Genomic DNA, 25,583 nt, shown 5'->3' on the forward strand with positions numbered 1-25,583 from the left:
TGATATTTTTTTAAACAGCCTCCTTCAAGTCTTCGAATCCTATGATGGAGTCACAAGAGCAACTTTGCAGTGAGATGCTCAATATTTCTCTTTTGGTTTATATGGCTGGATTCATTATCTGAGAATTATTCACTTTCCACAAGCTTCAGCAAAATGTATGCAGTGGTGTGAATGAGAACAGCGCCAGGAGATCATATGTTTTAGTTCTTTGTTCCCCATTATTAGAACGGTTTGGAAATGTATAGGGGGTCTGCCCTTGGAGGAAGGTTTTTAAACTCTCTTCATTCCCATTTTGTGGGTAAATAAATGAGTTTTCGGCTTTTTTTTTTCATGATATCATCATGGGCTATAACCCTATTAACATAATAAGCCAAATTAAAATCTTTCTGTTATGAACTGTTTTGGTCATGACATTTTATCACTGAAATAGAAAAGTAATTAATATAATATATAAAACTACTATGTAGCTGATTGAAGAAGCAGCACCATATAATGCTTATTATATCATAAGATTTATGTTCAGCAGATCTACTCCTGTTTGTCAGTTCACAGTTTGAGAGTTCACAGACCACACCTCTCCTGAGACAATACAACAACATGTGGTTAATTTTGGGTTCATATTGATTCATCATATCATTATTAAATATTATTTGATTTGTTTTATAGTAATTTTTACAAAAAGGTTTTACTCTGTAACACTCACTGCCCTGGAGCTCAGCATGTAATTCATGTTGGCTCCTGACTTAGAGATCTACCTGTATTTGCCTCCTGAGTATGTTGATTAAAGGCATGTAGCAACACACTTGGTTGTAACATAATTGTTTTAGCTACTATATGATTTTTGTACCTTACATTATATGTCTGTGAAAGCCTGGTACTAATATAAAACCAAAATGTTTAAGAATTCAAAAGTACATGAATATCATATTTTAGAGAATAATATTCAGGAAAAACATAGAATAAACAGGAAAAATGGGTCATATGAAAGACTGTGAACTCATTTTTATTTTCAGTGATGAATGGTAACAGCTGAAGTGACAAATCCAAAACTGGAAAAAATATATACTGTGCTGGCAACATTTCTGATAACTTGACACCACGATATGGGCATTTGGGAAGAAGGAACCAGAGGATTGTGTTTAATTTCTTGAATTCATCATACATTTTGCATATTAGCCCCCTGTCAGATGTAGGGTGGATAAAGATTTTTTTTCAAAATCAGTAGGCAATAGTTTTGTCCAATTGATAGTATCCTCTGCCTTACAGAATCTTCTCAATATCAGGAGGTCTCATTTGTTAGTTGTTAATCTTAGAGCCTGAGCAGTTGTCATTCTGGAGTTGTCTTTTGCACCAATGCATTCAGGGTAGGCCCCACTTTTTCTTGTTTTAGACCAGTCTGATTTTAGGTGTTACCCTAGGTCTCTGGACTATTTAGTCTCTGGTTCTTGGTGACCCAAGCAGTATCAGGTATGGGTTCCATTTTGTGGAGGTGGCCTTAAGGGTGGTATGAAAAACTAGTGCAGTGGAAACTACCTAAAAGGTTATTAAGGCGATCCTAATAATGTCCTCAAAGAATGAGGGAGACTAAGCTCCAACTAGTCATCTCTTGTCACCAAATGAAGATACTTCAAAAACTCTGTTGTATCCAACTGAACTGTTATAGAAACAGATCCCATAAAATCCATAAGCCACCAAAGCTGGTGCCAAAAAAAATAAGTGGCTATCCACAAACTGACAGCAAGACCATATTGTTGAAGAAAACACCTACAGAACTCATTAAACATGGAAAGGGTGAGCCAGTTCCTACATAGCTGAAACTCTGCTCTTATTTTCTAGTACTTTGGTTATGGCAGGAACTCAAGTAGGCTACCAAATGAGAAATATAAACAGCGATCAAGCCATACAATCTGTTTTACAATCTTTCTCTTTACAAATATAGTAGTGCACAGTATCACAAAGCTGTGATATTAAAGTAACTATCCGTAATTTAGTTTATGTGTGTTTTTCTGTATCTCTGTGTGGGTTTATGCACAAGTGCAGTGCCCACGGAAGCCAGAAGGGGGCATCAGATTTCTTGGAATTGGAGTTACAGATGCTAGTAACTGAACTCTGGTCTTAGGGGAGAACATCTAGAACTTTTAATCATGGAGGCCTCCTTCCAGGCCCTCAACCTAGGGTTTTATCACATGGATACTGTTTTACAATACTAGATAAAGCGAGAGCTTCCTAGGTAGACACCATATGCATTTCCTAAAAGACTGAGACACAAATTATTTATATAAATCTAGTTAAACCTTTCCAAAATTCATAATCCTTATCTTAATTTTATGTATAAAAATTAAATGATATTTATCATCGATTCTCAAGATCACCACAAGTGCTCCAGTAGAACATCAGGTATAGGTTCCCCTCTGTTGTTGTTAATTTACCTGTATGACCTAAAAATGGCCGATAAATATTATTACACCAGTACTTCCTAACCCACTAGCAATCAATCAAGACACAGACATGTGTTATATTTTAAAATAGCATTTGTTAACCTGGGGCAGGGCAGATGCCAGTACCTTAAACTACATCCCATAGTGGGGCAGGTATAAAATACCGGTCTCAATCCCATGCCATCAGTTTCCAATAACTTCTATCAAGCTACCTCCCATCAATAATCACAAATACTTGCTGATGTTCTTCATTTGGGTTGGATTCTCCATCCACGCCGCTGGCCAGTTGCTTTTCTTCCAGCTAACCCATGGTGGCCTTCCTCTCTTCCCTTTGGGTCTTTCTCCTTCCTCCTTGTGGCCTTCCTTTCTTCTTCCCAGGATCCCTTTCTCTCTTAGCCCCACCTACTTCCTCTGCCCTGCCCAGGTGGAATGGCTTTTTATTAAGCAAAAGTTGGGTCACAGAGACAGCAAGATGTAATTAGCATCAAAATACAACAGGCCATCCCCCAACATCTGGGGTTTTTAAAAGTCTTATCTAGCCATAGAATTAAATCTGTTAAGCCTAGCATGTATATTCCTATACTTGACATGATCATGAACTGTTCAACAATTGACTCGGATTACTTAATTATCCTAAACAACCTGTAGTAACACTATCAGAATATTGGAAGTAAAGCATGTATTAGTTGGGTTGTATGTGTACAATACCTCATATTAGAGTAGAAATATAATGTGAAGACTAATATTAAGCTAGAAGTCTATTTCAATGTACTGAAATTAAACTGATTTTGTATCAATATATAAAATTTTATATCAATGAATTAAAATTAACCTTATTTGTAAGTAACAATTAAGGCCTTTATTTGAAGAGTAAACTCGATAATTCACTTTTTGTCCTATCATCCTTATATATTTCTATATTCCCCTTTATTTCTTTGCAACCCCCATCTCCATACCTAAGAAAGAAGATAAAGGAAAAGAGAGAAATTTCTGAGTCTAACCTTGTTTTCTCTCTGAATAAGACCAATAATAGCTTATAACCAACTCCCAATGACAATAAACATCTATAGCACAAGAAAGCAATTAAAAACCTACCCAACCCCCTTTAAGGGAAATAGGGAAACTTTCTCTTAAGGGTTCTTCAGGATTATTTGGGGCAAATAATACCTATGTAGGGACCCAAATAAAATTCAGAAAAAAAATGGTTAAACATGTGAGGAATAGTATTTGAGGTCCAGTCTCTAAATGTTAAGAAATTCCAGGCTTAATATAAGTCCTGTATGGGACAGTCTGAAATGCTGGACTCCTTCCTGCCCCAGTGTCAAGTCCTTATTCATACTTGTGGCTACCTGATAGACAATGTGAAAATCATACACCATGTGTGTATCAACTTGGAATCTGAGACACAGAAAATTCGGAGGTCACATGATGCTCACACAGGACTTAGGTGACAGATGGTCCATCTGTCTACAATCACGTATCCAGTGTCTTCATCCTGAAGGCCTTCTCAGATGTCTATAGAGTGGGAGGAGTTATTTTTCAGAGATGTTAATCTTGGTCATCAGCAGCTTGAGGGGACATCTTGTCCAGGATATAAAAACAAACGGACAATTGATAATGTCTCTAGAACTAAGTCATCTGCCTCTGGAGAATTTCTGCAGAATTCTAGTACTTTCCAGGCTACATACCAGATAGGAAATCATGTGTTCTCTGGTGATCTGCTGTCACTCCTCCTGGAAGGTGAGTAATATGGCTTTGCTTTGTCCTTCCTAGTAGATAGATCCAGGATCAAATACAGTGTTCTTTCTGCTCAGGGAGTCACTGATTTCAAACAACTTTAGCATCTCCTTCACATTAAACATCACTGTTCTCTTTAGAGATACAATTCTCCCAGAGGTTGTCCTTAGATCTAAGATATTAGTAACAGTGGCTTCATATGGAGAAAGATAGTGTTCCAAATCCCTACTTCAGATCTGTCAAACACACCTGTGCCTTAGAGCCAGAGTCCCATCAAGTTCTTGCTCTGTACCTTCTACCAATCAGATGTGCTACTGAATACATCGACCTGAGAGTTCTGGAGAGATGATTCCGTTGATAAGAGCACTAGATGCTCTTTTACAGGAGCCAAGTCCAGTTCCCAGCACACACATAGCACAGAAACAGGAAAGAGCCTTGTCCCATACCTCCACTCTCAGGATGAGATTTTAAACCTCATATTTGATATTTCCAGGGTTTGACGTGTTCCATTTCAGTAGTTCCATGACAGTTCCTCTGGAGGCATGTTCCACGAGCCCCACAGGGTGGAGGGACTTCTGCCTAGAGAGGCTCAGGGTGATGGAGACACAGACAACATCCAAGACTCAGTCTCAGGGCACACATGTGTGTCCACTGGGGCTGTTCTGTGTGTGTGCTTGAGATCGGTCATAGCCTTGTGCATGCTACATGAGTGTTCTTCTACTATTCTGAACCCAAGCTCTGGCTGGGACCTGCTTAACTGAGGTTTTAACACAGAGACCATTGCCTGCTTCAGACCAGGATTTCCCCTTCCCTCTGTTAACATCACATGTGGCTTTATTGTCTGTGTCAGATGGTCTGGGTGCCCCAGTTATATCCCCTTCAGATATCTGTTTCTATCTCAGGGAAACCTCAACTTCTCTTGCCATGCAGTCTCTCACCCACTTGCACAGTACTCTTAGCTCATTAATGGGAAGTGCCAGCCATACTACCAAGAGCTCTTTGCCCCCTACCTAGCTACTAATGATAGCAAATCTACATCTTCCTTGTCCAGACCTCAGCCATGGACCTTGATAAGATCCCAGTAGAGATAATTACAGGTCTTGGTAAGTAAAATATTAAAATGTGAGCATGGAGTTTGAAGTGAAGCCTTGGTTTTGTGAGTAGAAGTAGAAATTAATTACCTGCCAGTGTCCATGGGCACAAACAAATCCAATATTCTCATAAGGATTCCAGATCCATTTTTCTCCTCTCCTTGCCTCTCTGATTATCCTGCGGGACACTGGATTGGTCTTGGAATATGGTGTGTGTGTGTGTGTGTGTGTGTGTGTGTGTGTGTGTGTGTGTGTGTACAGGGGTTCTCCCAGGAGGGAGTGACTTCTCAGGCAAAGAGGCTTTATTCAGATTTAAGTAGATTTTTCTTTCTGGCACTAACTCATGCTTCTTACCCTTTTCATTTGCTTTCATACTTACCATGACCCAGAAAGACCACAGAGAGCTTTGAACCATGCTCATGCTCTTTTACCGCAAACACTACTAGCTACTATACTGTCTCAGATGGGGATTGCCTTCTGGTCTGATTCAATTGGAGTCAGAAGAGGCAAGTGATTGATGTACCTGGAAGGCTTGTCCTGAGTCAGGATGATGCCATGGTTTTGTTGATGATGTTTCATTTATACTTTACAATTTTTTTGTGGTGGACATCAGGGTTTCCCTGAGCTCAGGCTTTTGTAAATGAGAAAGTGAAAGCCAGGATAGATGTTCTTGAGCTGGGCCATGACTCTGGGGGACCAGGTACATGAGACCATGTACAGCAGCACATGTTATCACAACCAACAGAGAGGGACACTGAGTTAAAGAATGGGGGACTTCAATGTGGAGGAAGACTTGACAGTTTGAAGTAGTGTCCTAATTAAGGTGCACTGTCAGCTTGGCATAGCCCAAATTCACCTTGGGGGAAAAAGTATCTCAGTTGAGTAACTACCCTTATCTGGTCAGGCTGTGTACTTGTGTATGAGAGACTGTCTTAACTGATACAAGAGGGCTCAGACCACTGTGGGGAACAGATGGCCCATGGTTGTATAAGACAGTTAAGCATTAGCCAGCTAGTCAGCCAGTGAATGATCCAGCAAGCAAAATGTTTTTTGTCTTGATGTGCTTTTATTATAGTAAGAAAAATCTAGAGCAGTGAAGATGACACATACATTTGAATCAATATTCTCTGTTCTCAAGAGAAGACCCACTTGAAACCCTGTGGGAAAAGAGAAGGAAGGGTTCAGACACCAACAATGGACCAGAACGTACATGTACAGCTCCCTGCATTGTGACATCTCCTTTGAAGCTGAAGAAAAATGTCATAGGATTTCTCTCTGAAAATTTCCAAATACAAGGCTCCTCCAGAGGATGCCCAGCCTCTGGATGCATATTATTTCAACTTTAGTCTAGGACTTACCGGTAAAAATAGGGAATCCTGTCTAGACTCATTCTATGCTACATGGAAATAGGAGTCCTGAGTAGTAAAGTTAGCAGGATGACAGGCCCTGCATCCCACCTACATTGAAGGTATCATGGTAGGTCACATCTGATTTGTTGACCATATGTACTTTCCCAGTTATCCCAGCGATCTCCAGGGACACACACTCAACACTCAAAAATTGTTTCTCTGAGCCAAGACCTTGCCTAGGAGACTGATTTGCATTTCTGTCTCTACTAACCTGGAGCTCTCTCCGTAGAATCTTCTTTGACATATGGGCTGCTTCCTGTGTCTTTGACATATGGGCTGCTTCCTGTGTCACCTGGGAAACCTGAAAATGCCTTCTCTTCTTTCATAGGGAAAGACAATGTTACTACTGGAGAATCACTTAGACAAAGAGCAAATGTTACCCAGGAAGCTCAGAGAAGTCAGGGACTTATCTAGCACACACCTCAGTCAAGAAATAATGCTCGAAGGTTATCTTGAAATCATCCTTAGAAGAATGGGGTACTGTCTCCGACATGAATTCTGGTGCCTGCAATTTGATTACTGCCCCTTTGTAGAGAGTCCCTGTGAGAACACGGGGGAAGGGGATGCAGGCTATCCAGATGAGACCTAATAGGGTGTTGTCAGATGGTGGAGGAGTAGGAATTCACCTGACAGAGGTCTAGGGAAGAGGGAGGATGGGTGGGAACAGGAAGATAAGAGTGAGGGAATGACAATCAGGATGTAATGTAAATAAATTATGATTTAAAAACCCTCCTTAGAAATAAGGAGTCCAGACAAGGACAATATGTGCAGTAAACTTCGAACCCCTACCCAGATCTAGCCAATGGACAGGACATTCTCCACAGTTGAGTAAAGAGTGGGGACTGAATTTCACATGAACTCTGATGCCCCATATTTGACCACATCCCCTAAATGGGGAGACCTGGTGGCACCCAGAGGAAGGATAGCAGGCTACCAAGAAGAGACTTGATACCCTATGAGCATATACAGGGGGAAGAGGTCCCCCTCAGTCACAGTCATAGGGGAGGGGAGTAGGGGGTAAATGAGAGGGAGGGAGGAATGGGAAGATGCAAGGGATGGAATAACAACTGAGATGTAATATGAATAAATTAATTAAATATATATTAAAAAAAGAAATAAGGAGTCCAATCCTTTCCAGGACACAGGAGTCACCTCTTTCCGACATTGAGAACAGAAAATTGCTTACACAGCTGTTCTCTCTCCTAGGTCTGAAATTTGACTGGTGACATTAGTGATAAAGGATTGATCTCCATTCCTAGTCATCACTCAGCTAGCTCCTTTCCAGACCTCACAGACCTCTCTGTTACCTTCCTGCTGGGAATAAAGAAATCCCACCTTTCCAGTGCAATGGGGACCCAGAGAAGACTGGGTACACAACTGGGTTTCTGTATCACAAGAGAACACAGTCAAAAGGGAGTCTCCCTTTTTGATGCTGACAGACTCAAAGCCAGGAAACCACAGGTATCGGCCCTGAGGGCATTGGGGATGCTTATCAGCCTAATTGCTCAATGTGTTGCTTGAGGTAAAAACATAAAGGGAAGTTGAGAGGGATTTGGGGCAGCACTGAGAGTGGAATGGATAGAAAAGTGGCTTGGAGACCATTCACAGGCCATTGGATTCTTGAAAGTTCTTCTGCCTGAGAGGACACTTACCTCAGAGGGAGGAAGAAGAGCAGAGAGGCTGGTGTTGTGCTGGAGGTGAAGTTCTTCTCAGTGAGAGGATAGCACAGTGAGAACAGCAATGCAAACATCCTCTGTGCTTCTCCACAAGTGTGGTAAACCCTGGCAGGGGTTCTTGCTCACAGGTAAGTGTACCAACTCTCTGTGGTGGTAGTGGTGGAGGGAAACTCAGAGAGAGAATGGAGTATCTTAAAGAGGATGAGATCCTGAGGTGAAATGTGGGGTTTCAATTTTCTTCACGGAGCAGAAGGTACAGTGAGTGAGAAAGGCTCAGCAGCCAGAAACTCTCTCAGCAGACAGGAAGTTTTGAAAAATGGGGGAAAGCTTGAAATGTTACACATTCACAGCTGATTGCATTGGCTGCAATGTTTTTGAAGACTGGTCCTCCAAACCACAACAGGGTGAATCCCCAAATAGAAATTAAACAGGATGGGCCAGTGAGATATCTTAGAGTGTGAAGACACGACAAGATAAATTCAATCTTCACCTCTCACATGTTAGGTGAAGAGAACAGAGCTCTTCAGGCTCTTTTCCCTCCACACAGGTGCTGTGGCATGATCCTGCACATGTTCAAACTGAGACATGTGCCTCCACACACAGATTTGCAGTACACCTTTACATGGGCACACTGAGATACTTTCCTTCACAAACACACACACATACAATATATAAGTAAAGCCAAAAATCATTTAAATCACACTTAACTATAATTTTTGTCATTAGCTCCAATTCTGGCAACTATGTAGATAAATTCATGGAGACACATTGTCTCCTTACTTGATTCCTTCCATTTTCTTTCCTTTATCTACCAGTCGCTTAGTCTTTTCAGGAACTGAACCTTCCAAAAGGGTCAGATTAATCCCTGTCCTCCCATAGCCCTGGTTATAGTGGATCAAAAGTCAGAGCATCTGGAAGATTATCTTGGGGGGGGAGGGGTTGAGTGGTACCACAAAGGGAACAGAGAAAAAAGTCAAACAGTGAAGACCTTCAATAAAAGGAGGTCAGTGAAGCACCCTCACACCAACTATAGGGACACTGAGGAATGACCCAGGCAGACACTTGAACAAAGAATTTCTAATAGAGGTAAGTACAGAGAGAGAGGTCATATTATCAACCCCCATTAAGGCAGGTGGACACACCCTTACCTGCACACCTAAGCTGAATGATGACCACATTTGCTCAATATTGATTGTTTCTCTCTCTTCTCTTTTAGCCTCCATTTTAACTTTCTGGTACCCACCCACAACTGATGAAATAACCGTTGAATTAGTGCCACCTCAAGTGGTTGAAGGAGAAAATGTCCTTTTCCTTGTTAATGATCTGCCAAATAATCTTATAACCTTCGCCTGGTTCAAACGGATGACAGATATGAACCTCAGAATTGCATTATATGCACTGAACAGTGATGCAAATGTGATGGGTGCTATGTACAGTGGTAGAGCAACTGTGTACAGAAATGGATCTCTTGAGATCCACAGTGTCACCCAGAACGATATAGGATACTACACACTAAAAACCTTTAATAGACATGAAGAAATTGTATCAATAACATTCACCTACCTCCACGTGAACAGTAAGTGATTCTTTGCATGGTGTGTGCATGCTCACCTCCCCTTTGCATTGTGTTCCCCATGTTAGGGTCTGAGTGTAGACCCATGTTGGAGAAAATCGGTCATTTGACTTTTGCCTTGCAGACAGGTGGACACAAGGTAGGTAGGCTGAGCCAAGGATAGCCCCTGTAAAGACTCTGGGAGAATCTCACCAGGGACATGTCTTTGAGAAAGATCCTGGGGAGTAAGGTTGGCCTGGCTGAGAAAGACATGGGATCCTCAGAGACATGAGCTCCAGGAAACCCTGGTTTCAGACGTCTGTTATAGACTTAATTCCAGGTGACCCTGAGAAACGGTTTACTAGGGTAGGGTTGGATTTTGACTTACCGTTGGCATGGAACAGTGCTTTTAAGTGGTCAGAGTCTTGTGTTGTGTGGAACTAGCCAGTGCACTGCCATGAGAGCTGTGGTTAGGATCAGTCTCCTGGTCATCTTCTCCAGTGACATATCAGGGATAGCATAGCTGGACAGGTGCCCAGGACATTAGATAACCATCCTAACGGATTTATGAGACTTAACAAGAAGGTCAGTATCCCAAGAAGAGGAGACCCTGACAAGTACTTGTTCTTTGGGTATTCCCTTCAATATGCAAATGGAAACAGGCTCTGATCATCTGACAGCTCCCCAGATATGAGCTGCAGTTCCACCTGTGATAATCAGGGGCAGCCTCAGAAAACACAGTCAACAGAATTTACCTGGTAGCTGTGTTCCACACCTGTTTTGAAGACGTGGAAATCATGGACACAATGTTCTCAAACCTACTGACTGCTTAATATGTGTGCTATTCTGCTGCCAAAGGATCATCTTCCATATCTATTTCATGTGTTTTCATTGGGAAGTATAGGAAAGCCAAGGGAAATCCATTAGACAGAGGTCCAAGGGAGCACATGAGCAGACCCTTTATACAGCTAAGAAAGCAGAGGAATTGGGAGCATTCTTTTGCAATACTTTATGAGATAAAAGAGCTCCTAACATTTTTCAGGAATCAGGTCATTTCCTTCTGAACACTCAGAATGTGAGATTCCTGGCAAATCATGGGCCTTTGTCTGGGTCATAATCATGACTCCTCGCTCCAGTAAGCATAGATCTGTTTCCTTCCCCATTCATCACTCAGCTTTTCCCTTTGAACCTTAACAGACATTTCTGTCACCTTCCTGATGAGACCAAATTTGATCTTTTCAGAGCATTGAGAACACAGGGCAGACTGGGTGCAGAGATGGATTTTATGCCATATAGTTACAAAGAGTTTCCTTTTTTGCTGACAGAAGAAGGCCAGGACAGAGCAGAAGGCAGCCTCAGGGTCATCTGCTAGTCTCTCAGGTCACAAGATGCTCATTAGTCTTCCTACTCACTCTGTAATCAGGAGGTGCATGGAGTAGGACTGAGAGTGGGGCAGAACATTTTGTTGAAGAGAGAACATCCCCCAAATTATGGGAATATGGGAAGTTTTCCTGCATGGAATATGTTCCTGCCTGGGAGGAGGCTTAGCTCAGAGAGGGGGAGGACAAGAGTATGTGGGAGCAGTGCTGTAAACAGACATGCCACAGAGGGAGGACAGATCAGGTCACAAAGACCAGGGAGGCATCCCCTGTATTCCTGTGCAAATTGTGCACAACATTTTAGGGTCTCCTGTTCACAGTTGAGGAGATTACAAATGTACAGTATGTGAGAGGTAAGGACTCACCTACTCTCTGGAGTCTCCTATGAAGGACAAGGGACCTAGAGGAGTCTCAGAGTTTGCAGGAGAGAAGACACAGTGCTGGATGGAGGCTCGGTATCAACAAGCTGTTTTTTAATATGGAAAAAGTAAGAGAAGTAGAAGTTATTTCTTATCCAAAGTTAATCAGCATAAGCACAGTATCCTGAAGAATGGCGTCCTCAGCTTTACATCCCAATTAAGAAGCTGATTAGTGATATGGTTGAGTGGATATTTGTTTCACTGTTTGACAAGTTGAGATCTCCACCTAGGTTTTGTGTCCTGCACCCACCTCACACAGAGATTAGTCCTTGTATTCAACTCACACACAAATATAATTTGTAAATAGGTATAAAATAAAAACAAATGGAAAATCCAATATTGTATTTTCAAGCCTATGGATTTCTTCAATAAACCTGTGAACAGACAGGGTCCTTCAACATCATTCAGTAATTCATTCTCCACAGGTATCTCAGATTTTTCTAGATAGCATTAAAAAATAAGTCAAATTATGGTTCTCACAAGGCCCCAATTGGAATGGACTGGAAGACATATCAGTAAATAAAACTAGAAAGGAAAGTCAAATGTGAATAGGATGCACAAGAGAAAAATAACAACAGTGTGTATAGGGCAAGAAGTTGAGGAGTCATCAGCTCAGTGCCAATCTACAATAAATGCAAACAGTGATCTGGGTGCAGAGAACCAAGGCCATGTTGTCAATTGAAGAGAGAGCACCAAAGAAAGAAAATGCAAGTGTAGGGACACGAAGTAGGATGGGGAGGCACAAATCTGCACAGCTAGGCTCTGTAATGTACACACCTGCTCAGGATATAGGGCCTCATCTTACCAAAATACAAAGGTCCCAATTTAAAATAATCTCTCTCTCTCTCTCTCTCTCTCTCTCTCTCTCTCTCTCTCTCTCTCTCTCTCTCTCTCTCTTTCTAGCCTTTCTTTGGAACTGTGGGCGCCTTGTCACCTCTTCCCAGCCCACTGTTGAATCACTGCCACCCATTGCTCCTGAAGGGGGACAGGTTATCCTAAAAATTCACAATCCCCCTGAAAATATTCGAGGTTTTGCATGGTTCAAAGGGATGGATGTGTTCAGGCACCTTGAGATTGGCCGATACATATTGTCCAGTAAATCAAGTGTGTTGGGGCCTGCATACAGCGGCAGAGAGAAATTGTACAGTGATGGATCCCTGGAGTTACACAACGTCACTCAGAACGATGCTGGATTGTACACCCTACGGATTCTGGGTACAAATATGAAAAGTGAAGAAGCACATGTAGAAATCCAGGTGGACAGTAAGTAATTCTCTGTAATTGTTCAGTGCTGGGTGGGGCTTAGATACACAGGACTGTCATGCCTGGCCCATGGCTACCTCTACTCTGCACCTTGTCCCTATGTGAAGGTTTGAACACTTAGTGTAGAAAAACACACTAGAGATGGATCAGACTCCATCTTTAGACTCTACCTGCGTCAAGAAAGACCTTGATGGAAAGTAACTTATCTTTTAGAGTAGTCTATGTTTTGATCTTGTTAACATAAAATTAGCTTGCCTAATACTTGAGCCTTATCCAAGAACTGATCGCACCCTGTAGATCAGATTGTTCCTGACCCTCATTCGACCCCAGAAAGTGTAGCAAGAATATCTAGAAGGTAAAGTCAGGGGTTGACTGGAGCCACAAAGGAAACTGAAAACCAAAAACCAAACTAAACCAACCAAACAAGTAAAGCACATTAAAGAGAAAATCTAACTCTGTAGAGTTCAGGGTAGGCATCATCTCTAAAACCAGTGTGCATGAGTGTAGGCAGTGTCTGACTAAAGGTGGTGAGGGGGGCAGCCATGAAGATACTTGAAGAGAGAGCACCATGCAGAGGAAATGGCATTTTCAAGGCCTGAGGGAATGGAGGAGGTCATGTTGCTAACTTTCATCAACTGGGGTAGACACACCCACAGCAGCAACTCTAGGGTGAGAGAAGAATCCATCTGCTTAGAATGGAGGTCATCATCTTTCCACCAAGTCCAGTGATCCTCACGTAATGGGTAATCTTTTCCCTTCCAGCCAACCCTCTCACTTCTTCCCAAGTCTTGATTGAACCAGTGCCGAGGTATACTGCTGAAGGTAGAAGCGTTTTTCTACTTGTTCATAATCTGCCAAAAGATCTGCAAACCTTTTCCTGGTACAAAGCCGTGTACAGGGTCCCAGCCTTTAAAATTGCAGAATACAGCAGAGTCAAGAATTCCACCACCTGGGGCACTGAATACAGTGAAAGAGAGATAATTTACACCAGAGGATCCCTGCTGCTCCAGAATGTCACTGAAAACGATGCAAGAATGTACACACTAGAAATTCGAAACAAGGATTCCAAAATTGAAAGAGCACATGTGCAATTTTATGTAGACAGTAAGTGACTCTCTATGGCCTCTGAATGCTGGGTATGACTTATCTTACTCTATACACTGGACTGTGAGGACAAGGCTGTGTCTTTTCTCTCTCTCTCTCTCTCTCTCTCTCTCTCTCTCTCTCTCTCTCTCTCTCTCTCTCTCTCTCTCTCTCTGAGTTGTGTCTCCACACTGGGGTTTGGGCACTTACTGTAAGACACATTGAGTAGACAAACTGAGGATAATCAGAATCCCTCACCTGTTTCCACCTCCACAGAGCAAAATATGTATGGGATAACTCAGCACAAGGGCATCAGCCTCAGTGCACATTCTTGTGGCTCTCACTATTTACATGGTGCCAAGAGAGACTCTGGGAGTCAGTCAGGTACTGCATAAGGAAGCCACAGGGTCCTCACAGAGAGTACCAAGTAGCCCTGGCTCCAAAACTCTGTCCCTGGATGGGCTCTGGGTGACACTTTCTTTGTAATGGTGGATTTTGATTTTCTGTTAGACCAGACAGGAAACAGGGATTTACTAACTGTCCAAATTCCACAGGGTGTGGAACCAGCTATGTGCAGCCATGACAGCTGCAATTATGTGGATCACTTGTGCATCTCCTTCTCCTGCATCTCAGTGGACAGGTGCCAGGACATAACCCAACTGTTCTGATGGGCTGAGGAGACTTATATGAAGGACAGAGTCCCATTGCAGAAAGAGAAGGAGGCAGTTACTCCAGGCAGCTCCTTCTCATGGGTCCAGCCTAGGGAACTTTCTTCTGTGAGTAAATAATAACAGAAGCTGCTGATTTGATCAGCTCTCCCATCCAAGTTCAGGCCATTCATTGTCCATGCCCAGTCTTAACCCACAGACATAGCAGTGATCATTTATCATGTGCTCTAGTATATGGAAACTGAGACATAGGAAACACAGTGGTTGAATCAGGGTCACCTAGACCATGGGTGGCAGGTAAAGACACAGGGTATGTCCGTAGTCACAGCTCTAACTTCTACTTGGAGGCTTTATCAAGTATTAACTGAGGAGGGTCTGGCTGAGCTCTTGGAAGAACTACTATCATTTCGTCCCTTCCTCTGTTTTTTTCACAGAGCCTCTATCATCACAGCCCTTTGTGAGAATCACTAACACTACAGTCAGAGAAAACAGATCTGTGATGTTCACCTGTGTTTCACCTGACATTGCGACCTCCATCCGTTGGTTCTTCAATAACCACAATCTGAAGCTCACAGAGAGGATGACACTGTCTCCGACAAAATGCGGACTCAGAATCGATTCTGTCAGGCTGGAGGATGAAGGAGAGTATCGGTGTATGGTCACCAATCGAGTAGACACAAAGCTCAGTTACCCAGTCAGGTGGCCGTGATGAATGAGTGACTCCCCTTTTATCCTATAGCTGAAGGCCAGCATTTTTTTTATTGATGGGGTATGGAATAGAGGAAAATTATGTGGGAAAAATAGTCAGTTACTTCTCAGGTACAGCCAGCATGGTGAGTCATGCCTGTAATCCTGGGCTATGTGTGTGTTCAAGTACAGGTCAGGATAAGGAATTCAAAGGGAAACAAAGACATCAAAACAGCAAACAAAACTCAGAGGCATTAAGAGCTTAGGTTGTCGGTCAAATATATAGCCAACCCTAAGAATCCGCAGGAACTAATTTAGAGGAAGCCTAGACCTTTTGGATGGTCTGAATCTGTTGCAAAAATGAGTAAGTCTTTGCATAGAGAGAAATGCAACTTCTCATATGCCAAAACATATTTCATGTTTACTACCTCATCTAACATTAAGGTTGCCTAGACATAAGTCATCCATGGGAAATAAAGATGATAGAAGAGAGAACTGTTTATATTTAATTGGTTTATATATAGAATTTATTCTCAGGGTTTTTTTTGATGTACAGATATAAAATCCACAGTGAAAGGACTGTAGTTTATATTGCGAGTTGCATTCACAGTGAGACCTTGCACATGAATCTTTTTCCTGTTAATATTGCCAAAAGCCAACCTGTTAAAGGTGCTCATTAAGCATGTGGGTTTTCTAGAAGGTTATCCAGTATTTTGCAAGGTGTATTCCATGATACACCCCCCAATCTGCTTCCAGCCTCTGACACACTGTCAGGAGCCATTGATTTGGGGAAATTCAGTAGGCATAAGAGATCTCTGGAAGGGATACAGTACTTTGCAAGGTCTGTATTGTGATGCACCCCAGAATTGCTTCCAACCTCTGACAACCTCATCAACTGTGCACTGCTGTATCCCTGTAAAATCTGACATTAGAGCTGGGCATGCTGGTGCATGCCTTTAATCCCAGCACTCAAGGAGGCAGAGGCAGGTGGATCACTGTGAGTCTAAGGCCAGCTTAGTCTACAACTTGAGTCTAGGACAGCCAAGGCTACATTCAAGGCCGGCCTGGTCTGCAAGGCAAGTCCAGGACAGCCAAGATTATGCATAGATACCCTGTCTCAAAAACTCAAAATGAAAAAACATCTGGCATTGGTGTGAACTGTGACTTTCTGGGTATTGACCAGATTGGATTGAGAAAACTTTCTATAGTATCTTGTTAATGATGTACCATTTGTTATTCAGATGAATTAATCCCTGATTATGGAATTTCTGATTTGATTCAAATAGTTTAAATTTTTAAATTATTTTAGACCATCTAAAACAATTTTAGAGAGTTTATGGCTGCCAATAAATACCTTTGTGGACCTCCAGATACCTCACTAGGGGATAGTCTTGAAGCAGACTTGTGGCCTCAGATAATCCTTCACTCCAGATGGCACCACAAATCCTAGTATTCACCATAAATATAGGCAAATCGGTTTAAACTTGCCATGAACCCAAGATATAGTGGGATTACCTAGAATGTCTAAATTAACTACATTGCCTTAATGTCTAAATGTACAAACTGTCCTGTTATAATTCCTTATACCTTGTCACTTTGTGGCATCATGTGTTGTCACTTCTATTGTTAATAATATCAATCTTTAAAAAACAAAGTTAATCTAATTAAAGACTGTCAATTCCATTATCACTTTCAAGAACCATCTTTTTCCTTTTATTGAAAATAGAGGGGTGTTTTAGATAAAAAAAAAAAAACATTTTATTGATTCTTCATGAGTTTTCATATCATTTAACCCAGTTCCACTCATCTCTTCTTCCCTGTGTATTCACCACCTGACCTTGTAATTTTCTCCTCAAAATAAAATAAAAACAAAACCCCAAAATGTGAAGAGCCACAGATAGCAGCGCCCCCTGCTGCTTCCCCGGCGCAATGCACCCCTTATGCGCCTGCACAATGCGCCTTTGAGCAAGCCCCTTATGCACATGCCTGAAGGCGTAACGTGAGGTGGTGTGATCCGAACAAGGCATAGCATGAGGTGGCGTGATCTGAACGCACCAACCAAGAACGACAATGTGGCAGTCTCTGATAGGACCAGGCACACTATAAAGGTTCTGTGGGAGCTTTTCCCGGGGTCACTCCGGTAGTCAAGGATCCTGAATAAACTGCTGCGAGAAGAGTTCCCGGTGTTGGTGTCTTTCCTGCTGGTCGGGGGCGGCATCGACACCAAAAGAAAACAATATTTAAAAAACTTTAAATGTGGCAGCTGTAGTGTATCCTAGTGTCTCCCACAGTATACCCTTTTGTCCACAAACATTTAGTTGCAAATGTTCATTGCAATGAGTCAGTGGTCTGGTTCAAGGCCTCTGCACATGATAGATGAATGGTAGGGCCAGCTCTTCAGCACTTGTGCCATCTCATGCAGCTCACCTGCATCCTTGCCACAGGTCCAATACTACTATGCTGCCCAGGTAAGGTTCAGGGACAGGTCTCCCAAGTACTGCACCCATTGAGGGTCAGAGCCATTTCTCCTGCTTTCATGACCTAGGGGCCAACACTCCTGCCTGTCACAGGTGGTGAGTGGCAAGGTAGTGGAGGGCACCTCTCCCTTGATCAAACCACCTTACAGGAGATGAGTGGCAGGGCCAGATTTCCTGAACTCATGCCACCAGGGACAGCTCTACTGTGTTGTCTAGGCAAGGTGTAAGGCCTGCCTCTTCTCTAGAGTGCTGCACCAACTCATGGGCATGACTAACTGTGCACAGCCTTTAGACATCGACATATTCCCTGGATGTCCACATGATCTTTAGTGGTAATATGAGCCATGGACATAAATCCAGACCCCTGGCCCTCAGTGACAGCACTGGGTAAGACTTCACCATAGCTTCAGGTGGCAAGGCAGGCTACCCATATTAGGTTATTTTTCTCCACCCTCACATCACCAGTTAGACTCATTTGAGCATTTCATAATGCTCAAACCTTTCTTTTTCTCGTTCTCTTTCATCTCTCCACCACACACTTGCACATTGCAGTGGCTCTTGCTCCAGACAAGCCACACAACAGCTGGGCCTCTGAATGTCTTCCCTTTCCCACATTGTATGTCATGTCTGTGGTTGGGCCTCTGTCTGTCTACAGCCATGCCTCATGGTGTGGTAGTGGGATGGCCTTTGAAAATGTATTCTTTTCTCACAGAACATATCCTGTTTATAGTTTCCCAGCTTCTCCTCATATCCCCTCCCATGAGGATCCACTGATTTCCCCCCTGTTCTTTAGAGAAGAATAGGCCTCTAAGAGATAACAACAAAACATGAGTGCTGGGACTAAAGGTATACACCACCATTACCCTGCTGGACATAGAATTTTTAACCCTAAACATGAAATGTTGAGGTTGAAACAGACAAAACACATGTATATCACCACATAAACAGTCTGCATTTTTTAAACTTCTGGGTGCTAAGTCAGGTAGTTTTTACTTCACCCACACTGGTCTGGACTGTATATTTATACTTTCTGTCAATATTTTATGTCCCTATTGGGGTTTGAACATTTAGAAAAGGACACACATAGGGTAGACAAACTGTAATATTAGAATCTCTTAACTGAACCCACTGGGCTGATAGTAGGATGTGTGTTATAGTAACTCAGGCAAAGGATCAGAATAAGTCCAGATTGTGTGGCTCTCACCATAAATATGACTTGAGAAAAATCTTTGGGGCACACACATGGTCTGGCTGAGAGAACTCTGGAGTCTTAGAGGGGGAAGATCACTAGGAAGTCCTGGCGCCAGATTATTGTTTCATAATCCTGAGTCCAAGTGAGCTGGAGGAGTGTCAGAAGGGGTCACATGAGGCTCACACAGGCGTCAGGCTGCAAATGTGATGCACAAGCTATCTGTCTGCTGTCACGCATCCAGTATATCCACCCTGGAGGCCTCCTTGGGTGTCTGTGGAGCAGGGAGGAGCTGATTTTGTGGGACGTTAATCTTCTTAAATGACAGCTTGAGGAGACATCTGGCTCCAGGAAGCAAAACCAAATTGATAGTTTGATTTGACCCTAGAACCAATCCACCTGCCCCTGGAGCATGTCTTCAGAATTCCAGGTACTCCCCACCCCAGCTACTAGATGGGAACCCATGTGTTCTCTGGTGTCCTCCTGTCTCTCCTCTTGGAACATAAAGGAGAGGGCTTAACTTTTTCTCTTCTAGTAGATACTGCATTGAACTTAAGGACTCTCTGCTGAAGAAGTCACTGATTTCAAGCAATTTCAGTATCTCCCTGTCATCTTACCCTACTGTGCTCCTTAGAGAAGTAATCCTGCAGGGATTGATTGGCCTTAGATCCTGAGTATTGGAAATAGTGGTGTCACGTGGAGAAAGTTAGCATCCCATATTCCTAACCCAGATCCGCCAAGCACGCCTTTTCCCTCTATTCAGAGTTCCAGCAAGTTCTTTTCCTCTACTCTCTACCAGTCAGATGTGCCTCTAAAAGCATCCACCTAGGAGGGCTGGGAAGACAGCTTCAAGGTTAAGAGCATGGGAAGCTCTTGTAGCAAAAACCAAGTCCAGTTCCCAGCACACACACAGAAGTGCACACCCACCTGTAACTCAAATTTCGGGGGATCCAATGGACTCTTCTGGCTTTTGTGGGCAAAAGGCCTGCTTGTGGTCAAAGACATACATGCAACTAAAATAGCTATACAGTTTTTTTTTAAAAAGAAGAAAAAGAAAAGAAAAACCAGTCTATTATATTTCAGAAATATCTCTGCATAGTCCTCACCTGTGTGAGACAAGGCATTAGAAGCCAGGGACAAAGCAATGGTTCTTTTCCAAACCTGTCTGTCACATATACTAAAAGTGCCATTGCTTATTTACTGAGACGAGGTTACCTGTTATGGATTTTCAAAGAATTAATCATGCTCATGTTGAAGAGACTGTGAGAGACTGAATCTGTGCTAAGTGTTTTAGAGCAATCAGAATTTTTATATCCCTATGAGAAACAGGATATAGTGTCAGTTACCAGAATCAATACAGTTGCTGTTACCAGAGACCATTGACATCTGCAAGCTACACAGGATACACAAGATTAATATTTAATTGCTGTGTCAAAGTATATATGCTTTAAGTACTTCTAAAACAACATATAGAAATACAAAGTGGCCTGTATACATTATTGCCTACAAGAGTGCCTCGGTTTCTCGGAAACTGAATGGCACATGGTGCCTCAGAAGCCATGGACCCCAACCTGAAAACCCTATGACACATGCCTCTCAAGGAGCTAGGGCAGGCCAATTCAGTGGTTTCCTACAGTTTCTGGTTTTTATTTTTAAATTTCAAGATATGAAAATCAATCTTTTGTTTTGTTTTGTTTTTTGAGATAGAGTTTCTCTGTGTATGCCTGGTTATCCTGGGCTCACTTTGTAGACCAGGCTGGACTCGAACTCACAGTGATCCACCTGCCTCTGCCCCCAAGGGCTGGGATTAAAGGCCTAGGCCACCACACTTGTCTGCAAATCAATCTTTAAAGCAGACAAGGAGTAGTAAATCAATCTACAGGCCAAGCTGCTTTCTAGTATTACTAGCAAAATTTATAGAGATTTTTCTATGGACTGCACTTTAGAAGTCCAAATCCAGACAAAAAAAATGAGAAAGAAATTTTTCCAGGTTTTGTGCATCAATGGAGAAGGATAACTTCTTTAACTTTGAATGTTGAACAGTTAATATTTCATCAACTAATTGATGACCTCATCATCAACACTTAAATATTCATATAAGCACATTCTTGTAAGGTTACTACAAACATGACTCCACATAAGTTGAGAATAATTGTTAGGTACATTAGTTACACAAATCCAAGAATAATTAGCATGACTTCTCAAGAAAAATTTCATTTTCAAGTTTTGTACCTTATCTCCAACAGCAATCAAAGATGGTTCTTACACATTTGAGAGAGTTTCAATTTCCTTTTTAATAAATCTGTAATCCGTGTGAACAATTCATAGACAGATAATTAACATATCTAGGTGTAGTGGCTTGAGCTAAAGCCACTGCATTAGTGACTGGGTACGTTCTATAAACAACTAAAATGTGGTTGGTAGCAGCAATTAATTGCCATAGTCCTGTCTGTACATGTCAGTTAAGGTAGGACAAACCTCCTACAGTAAAAACTCCTACCTGACTGTAAACATTACTTTCTTCACATCTGATGCTCCTGGGTCAGGAGTGGAATAGCTGAAAATGATGTCATGGGCCCAAGGTATCTTATGATACAGTGCCTAGGGAAAAAAACACATGTCTCCCAGGGAGGGAGAGAATTTAAGGGAATGCCATAAGATTACAAATTGGTAATGTTACAGGAGCTTTCCATTTTGTGAAACTTTTACATACCGAAGTATCCCTTTCTTTTGAAAATTGATCATGATGACTATCTATCCTATGCATTTGGGACCCTGTACGTAAACATAGCTGGAATTCCTCAACAGATGTAAAAAAACAAAAACCAGGTATCACTGCAGCCCAACCTTCTGTGAAGTTGACCTTCTGATCCTGGAGAACAATATGATTAGTAGTAATGGCGCCCAAGTTCTTAGAGTCGTTGACATAAAGAGTAATGTTATTCCCTTTTCAACTAGCAAAATAAAGCACAGGTCAATTGAGTACCTTAGCCCAGTATGTCTCAGCAGTAACAGAGGCATTCAACAATGACAGCAAGGAACAGCAATTCAGCAGGCAAACCCTTTGCCTGAAACTTCACCAAACGTTTCCCCTCAGTCACTGATATTTTTTTTCATCAGAACCACTGTTTGTAGGCAGACTCTGTTCTTTATGGCTAGAGATCTCCATCACTCCATTCTCTCCATTTTCTTCAGCTAAAGCCTTTGCAGATACCTTAGACTTCTTTGTCCGTCTTCTACAGGCTGAGTCAGTCTTTCAGTTTTTGAGTGAGGAAAAACAGAAACACAGCCTCAGCTCCAGTGAATTGCCAAATCTGGGCCATTCAACTCACCTGACATAATGTGCCTCCAATGAAACTTGACCCTGATTTTTTTCCCATAGGGGCCCCAAAACACTCTGAAGAAGTAAAGCTATCCTTGCTCAATTTTTAAAAACTTAAAGTATGTAAACTAGAAGAAAAATATTATGAGGAGTAACCATAGAATCCTATTTCTCCTCCTTTACTTTTAAGTAATGTTTAAGTTGTCCATTAGATCTTTCCACAAAAGAGTGATCCCCCGAGGGTAATATGAAATACCTATGCTTTGATATTAAACTTGAGAATCACAAGAGAAAGACAAGATCCACATTTTTAGCTTAATTTGAAGCAACCTTTATTTAAATATTGGCCAGGATGATGGGCTCTGGTCCCGTCCATTCCCTGGGAGCCCACAAAATGGCAATAAGTCACATTTTAAGATGGCTTAAAAATACAAAACCACAATGCTACTGTATCTCCCACCATGTTCAATAAGGTGAAAGCATATGCCTTCATATATCTCCCGCCTGCATACTTCCTGACTATAGCCAAATAGGAGCAAGTGTACAACTAGATGTATTTCCTGCCCACATACCTCCTGTCTACACATGATCAAACATCCAGTGCAACTTAGTAAAACAATTTTGTTTAAAGGAAATGAAAATGTGTGGTTTGTTGTCTCTGGTAAGCAACAGCCCTCAGCATTCCAAGAAGTTATCTGTCCTTGGGAAAGTGAGGCTTACAGGTTACCTTTGGCCCTTACATTCGGTTATATCAAACAGTTGGCAAAAGTCCTGAAAAGGCATGACAGTGTACACAGGAGCATTGTCAGTGTTTAAAAAGTTTGCAGGGGCCTAATAAACAAAAGTAAGTAAAAATCAGGGAGGCATCTCTAGAAACCTTACCATCTTTCCTCCCACCTACAAATATTATTTGTGCAAAGGGTATCTGCTGAAGCTTGGTAATGTTAGACAATAAAATAGCATGTTCTGAATAAAAAAACAATAGGCTTACTAGAAGAAAACGATGCCAATTTGAAATAAATATGCAGCAAAAGCAGTGCTACATCGTCTGAGGCATTCATCGAAAATAAAAAAAAATTAAATGAGGAATACAAATTTAAAGGGTTAATCTAATTTTTTATTTTGTAATACATTTCATTATTTTTAGCAGGCAGCAGACTATCATTCATAAGATGTATAAAAGCATGAGGAAACTTTTTTAGTTGTCTTTAAACACTGGCAACCAACATTTGACATGAAGTAGAGATGTTAATCATTATTCCTTCCACTTCCTTGTCAAATGCCAATATTTGAGGGATTGCCTGTCTTTGGAGGACCACAGCCAGAGATAAACCTTGAGTATGTGAAGATGCACTATCAGGATAGAGGTGAATGTAATCCCTAACATCTCCTTTGTTTCAAAATGGACAGATGGTTTTTCTGGCAGACAGCGTTAGAATCCTCACGGGCCAGTTGCTTAACAATAATCTTTACCACACACACACATAAAAACAAAGTTAGTAAGCGGTTTAAAATTTAAAAAGAAAACCATGATTAACATTAGAAAAATATTCAAACACATCATTACCAATTAAGCAAATACAAACTTACAATGGCACCCAGTTTTCTATCCAATTAGTTAAAAATGTATAAATCTAGGCATTCATTATGAAGAAGGAATTATGACAATGATGGTGTATTGGATGGTGGATTTGCATAGCCTTCATTAAATAACTCAGGTTATGAATATCATGTGAGAACATGCATAGAAGAATCTTAACTGGAAAAAGATTACAGCAGTTTATACGCATGCTCAAGTACGCAAAACCTAAAACACATAAAAAGCAGAGGTTTAACTTCTGAGTAATAAAAATTTTCTATCTTTCTGTTTTAAAAAAAATAACAATCATTCCCGCTTCACCATCAACCATCAGGTGACTATAAATAATATCTGGCTATAGTTCCTAACTGGGACCATGTTCTAGGACACCAAGATTTCCCCCTTCAGGGAAAGAAAGCTGAAAATTACTAATGGACTCCATGAATCTTATCAGCTGATGTTGTCCCGCTTTGCCTCCCTTAGCTAGAAGAAACTTCATTGAAATGAAATAATTATCACTCCTTCAATACTGTCTGTCCCATCTTCTTAGCGCCAATTAATTCTCTTGCCTTATTATACTCACATCCACATGAAAATTCAAGTGTTCCTCATCTTTAACTTTAAACAAAATCCATATTTCAGGTCTCTGTTTGAGGTGTCACCTCTAAGTGTCTGTGCTTATTTACCAGGCAAAGGTTACCTATATAACTGGTGAAGAATTAATAAGACTCAATTTGTAGGGGCAATGGAAAGACTGAGGCTGTAATAATTATATTGAGGGCAATCAGATTTATATCAGTAAAAGAATATAGTAGAGATTGTCAGGACACTACAGTTGTAGATTCCAGCATACAACTACATCTCCATCTATTAAGAGTACAGAAGATTAATGTCCAAGACCAATTGTCATGGCTGCACCCCAGCATCCAACAGGGGCATAGACTCCCTGCTTTAATAGAGATCTCGCAGACTGAAATAAGTCCAGGTAGGCTGCCTGACCACCAAACTACCCAAGTCTCAGCCTTTGCCCACCCTATCCCAGTCCTGGACCCTCCTAGTCACCATATCTCTGGCCCCAATTGGATAGAAACTCCTTACTATATCAGAGACCAGCCTGGGGTGGAAGCTTACATTTCTACTAGAGATGTCACAGACTGGGAGAAGCCACAGTAGGCTACCAACATTGCAAATGTCCCCATTATCTATCTATCTCTCTCAGTGTCTACTCGTCCTATTTCCAATTCCAAACTCTCTTATTTGCTGGGCTTCAGCCTCCAACAGGGGCATAGACTCTGCTCTACTAGAGACCTCAAAGACTGAAAGAAGTCGAGGCATACAGCCCTGCCTGATTAACTCTCCCACTCTCTCACTATTTTAGCATTCCTTCCACACACACGCTCACACTACCCTGCACCCATTTAGTTACCTTCAACTGGAGTTGAGAATCCCAACACTTCCAAAGATGAAGCAGAATGGGAGAAGTCCAGATAGGCCACTTGCAGGCTAAACTCCCTCACTCTCTCACTACCTTAGCATCCCCCCTCACCTTATCAACTGTCCTAGCTTCCTTCTCCCAGCCTCCAGCTGGGACCGAGACTCCATACACTCTCAGAA

General features: G+C 41.8%; 1 protein-coding gene across 1 annotated transcript; it reads left to right on the forward strand.

Annotated features, from left to right (window-relative positions):
* Positions 1 to 8,415: 8,415 nt before the first annotated feature.
* LOC311590810 (pregnancy-specific glycoprotein 22-like) lies at positions 8,416 to 15,424 on the forward strand (the record flags this gene model as incomplete). The annotated part of the gene is made up of 5 exons (XM_084770068.1): positions 8,416 to 8,479; positions 9,568 to 9,927; positions 12,605 to 12,964; positions 13,727 to 14,068; positions 15,150 to 15,424. The coding sequence occupies 5 exons, from the start codon at positions 8,416 to 8,418 to the stop codon at positions 15,422 to 15,424; spliced, it is 1,401 nt and encodes a 466-aa protein (XP_084626194.1).
* Between the last annotated feature and the right edge of the window lie 10,159 nt (positions 15,425 to 25,583).

The sequence above is a fragment of the Acomys minous genome (genome assembly GCF_964271855.1).
Source record: "Acomys minous genome assembly, chromosome: 20".
Classification (NCBI taxonomy): domain Eukaryota; kingdom Metazoa; phylum Chordata; class Mammalia; order Rodentia; family Muridae; genus Acomys; species Acomys minous.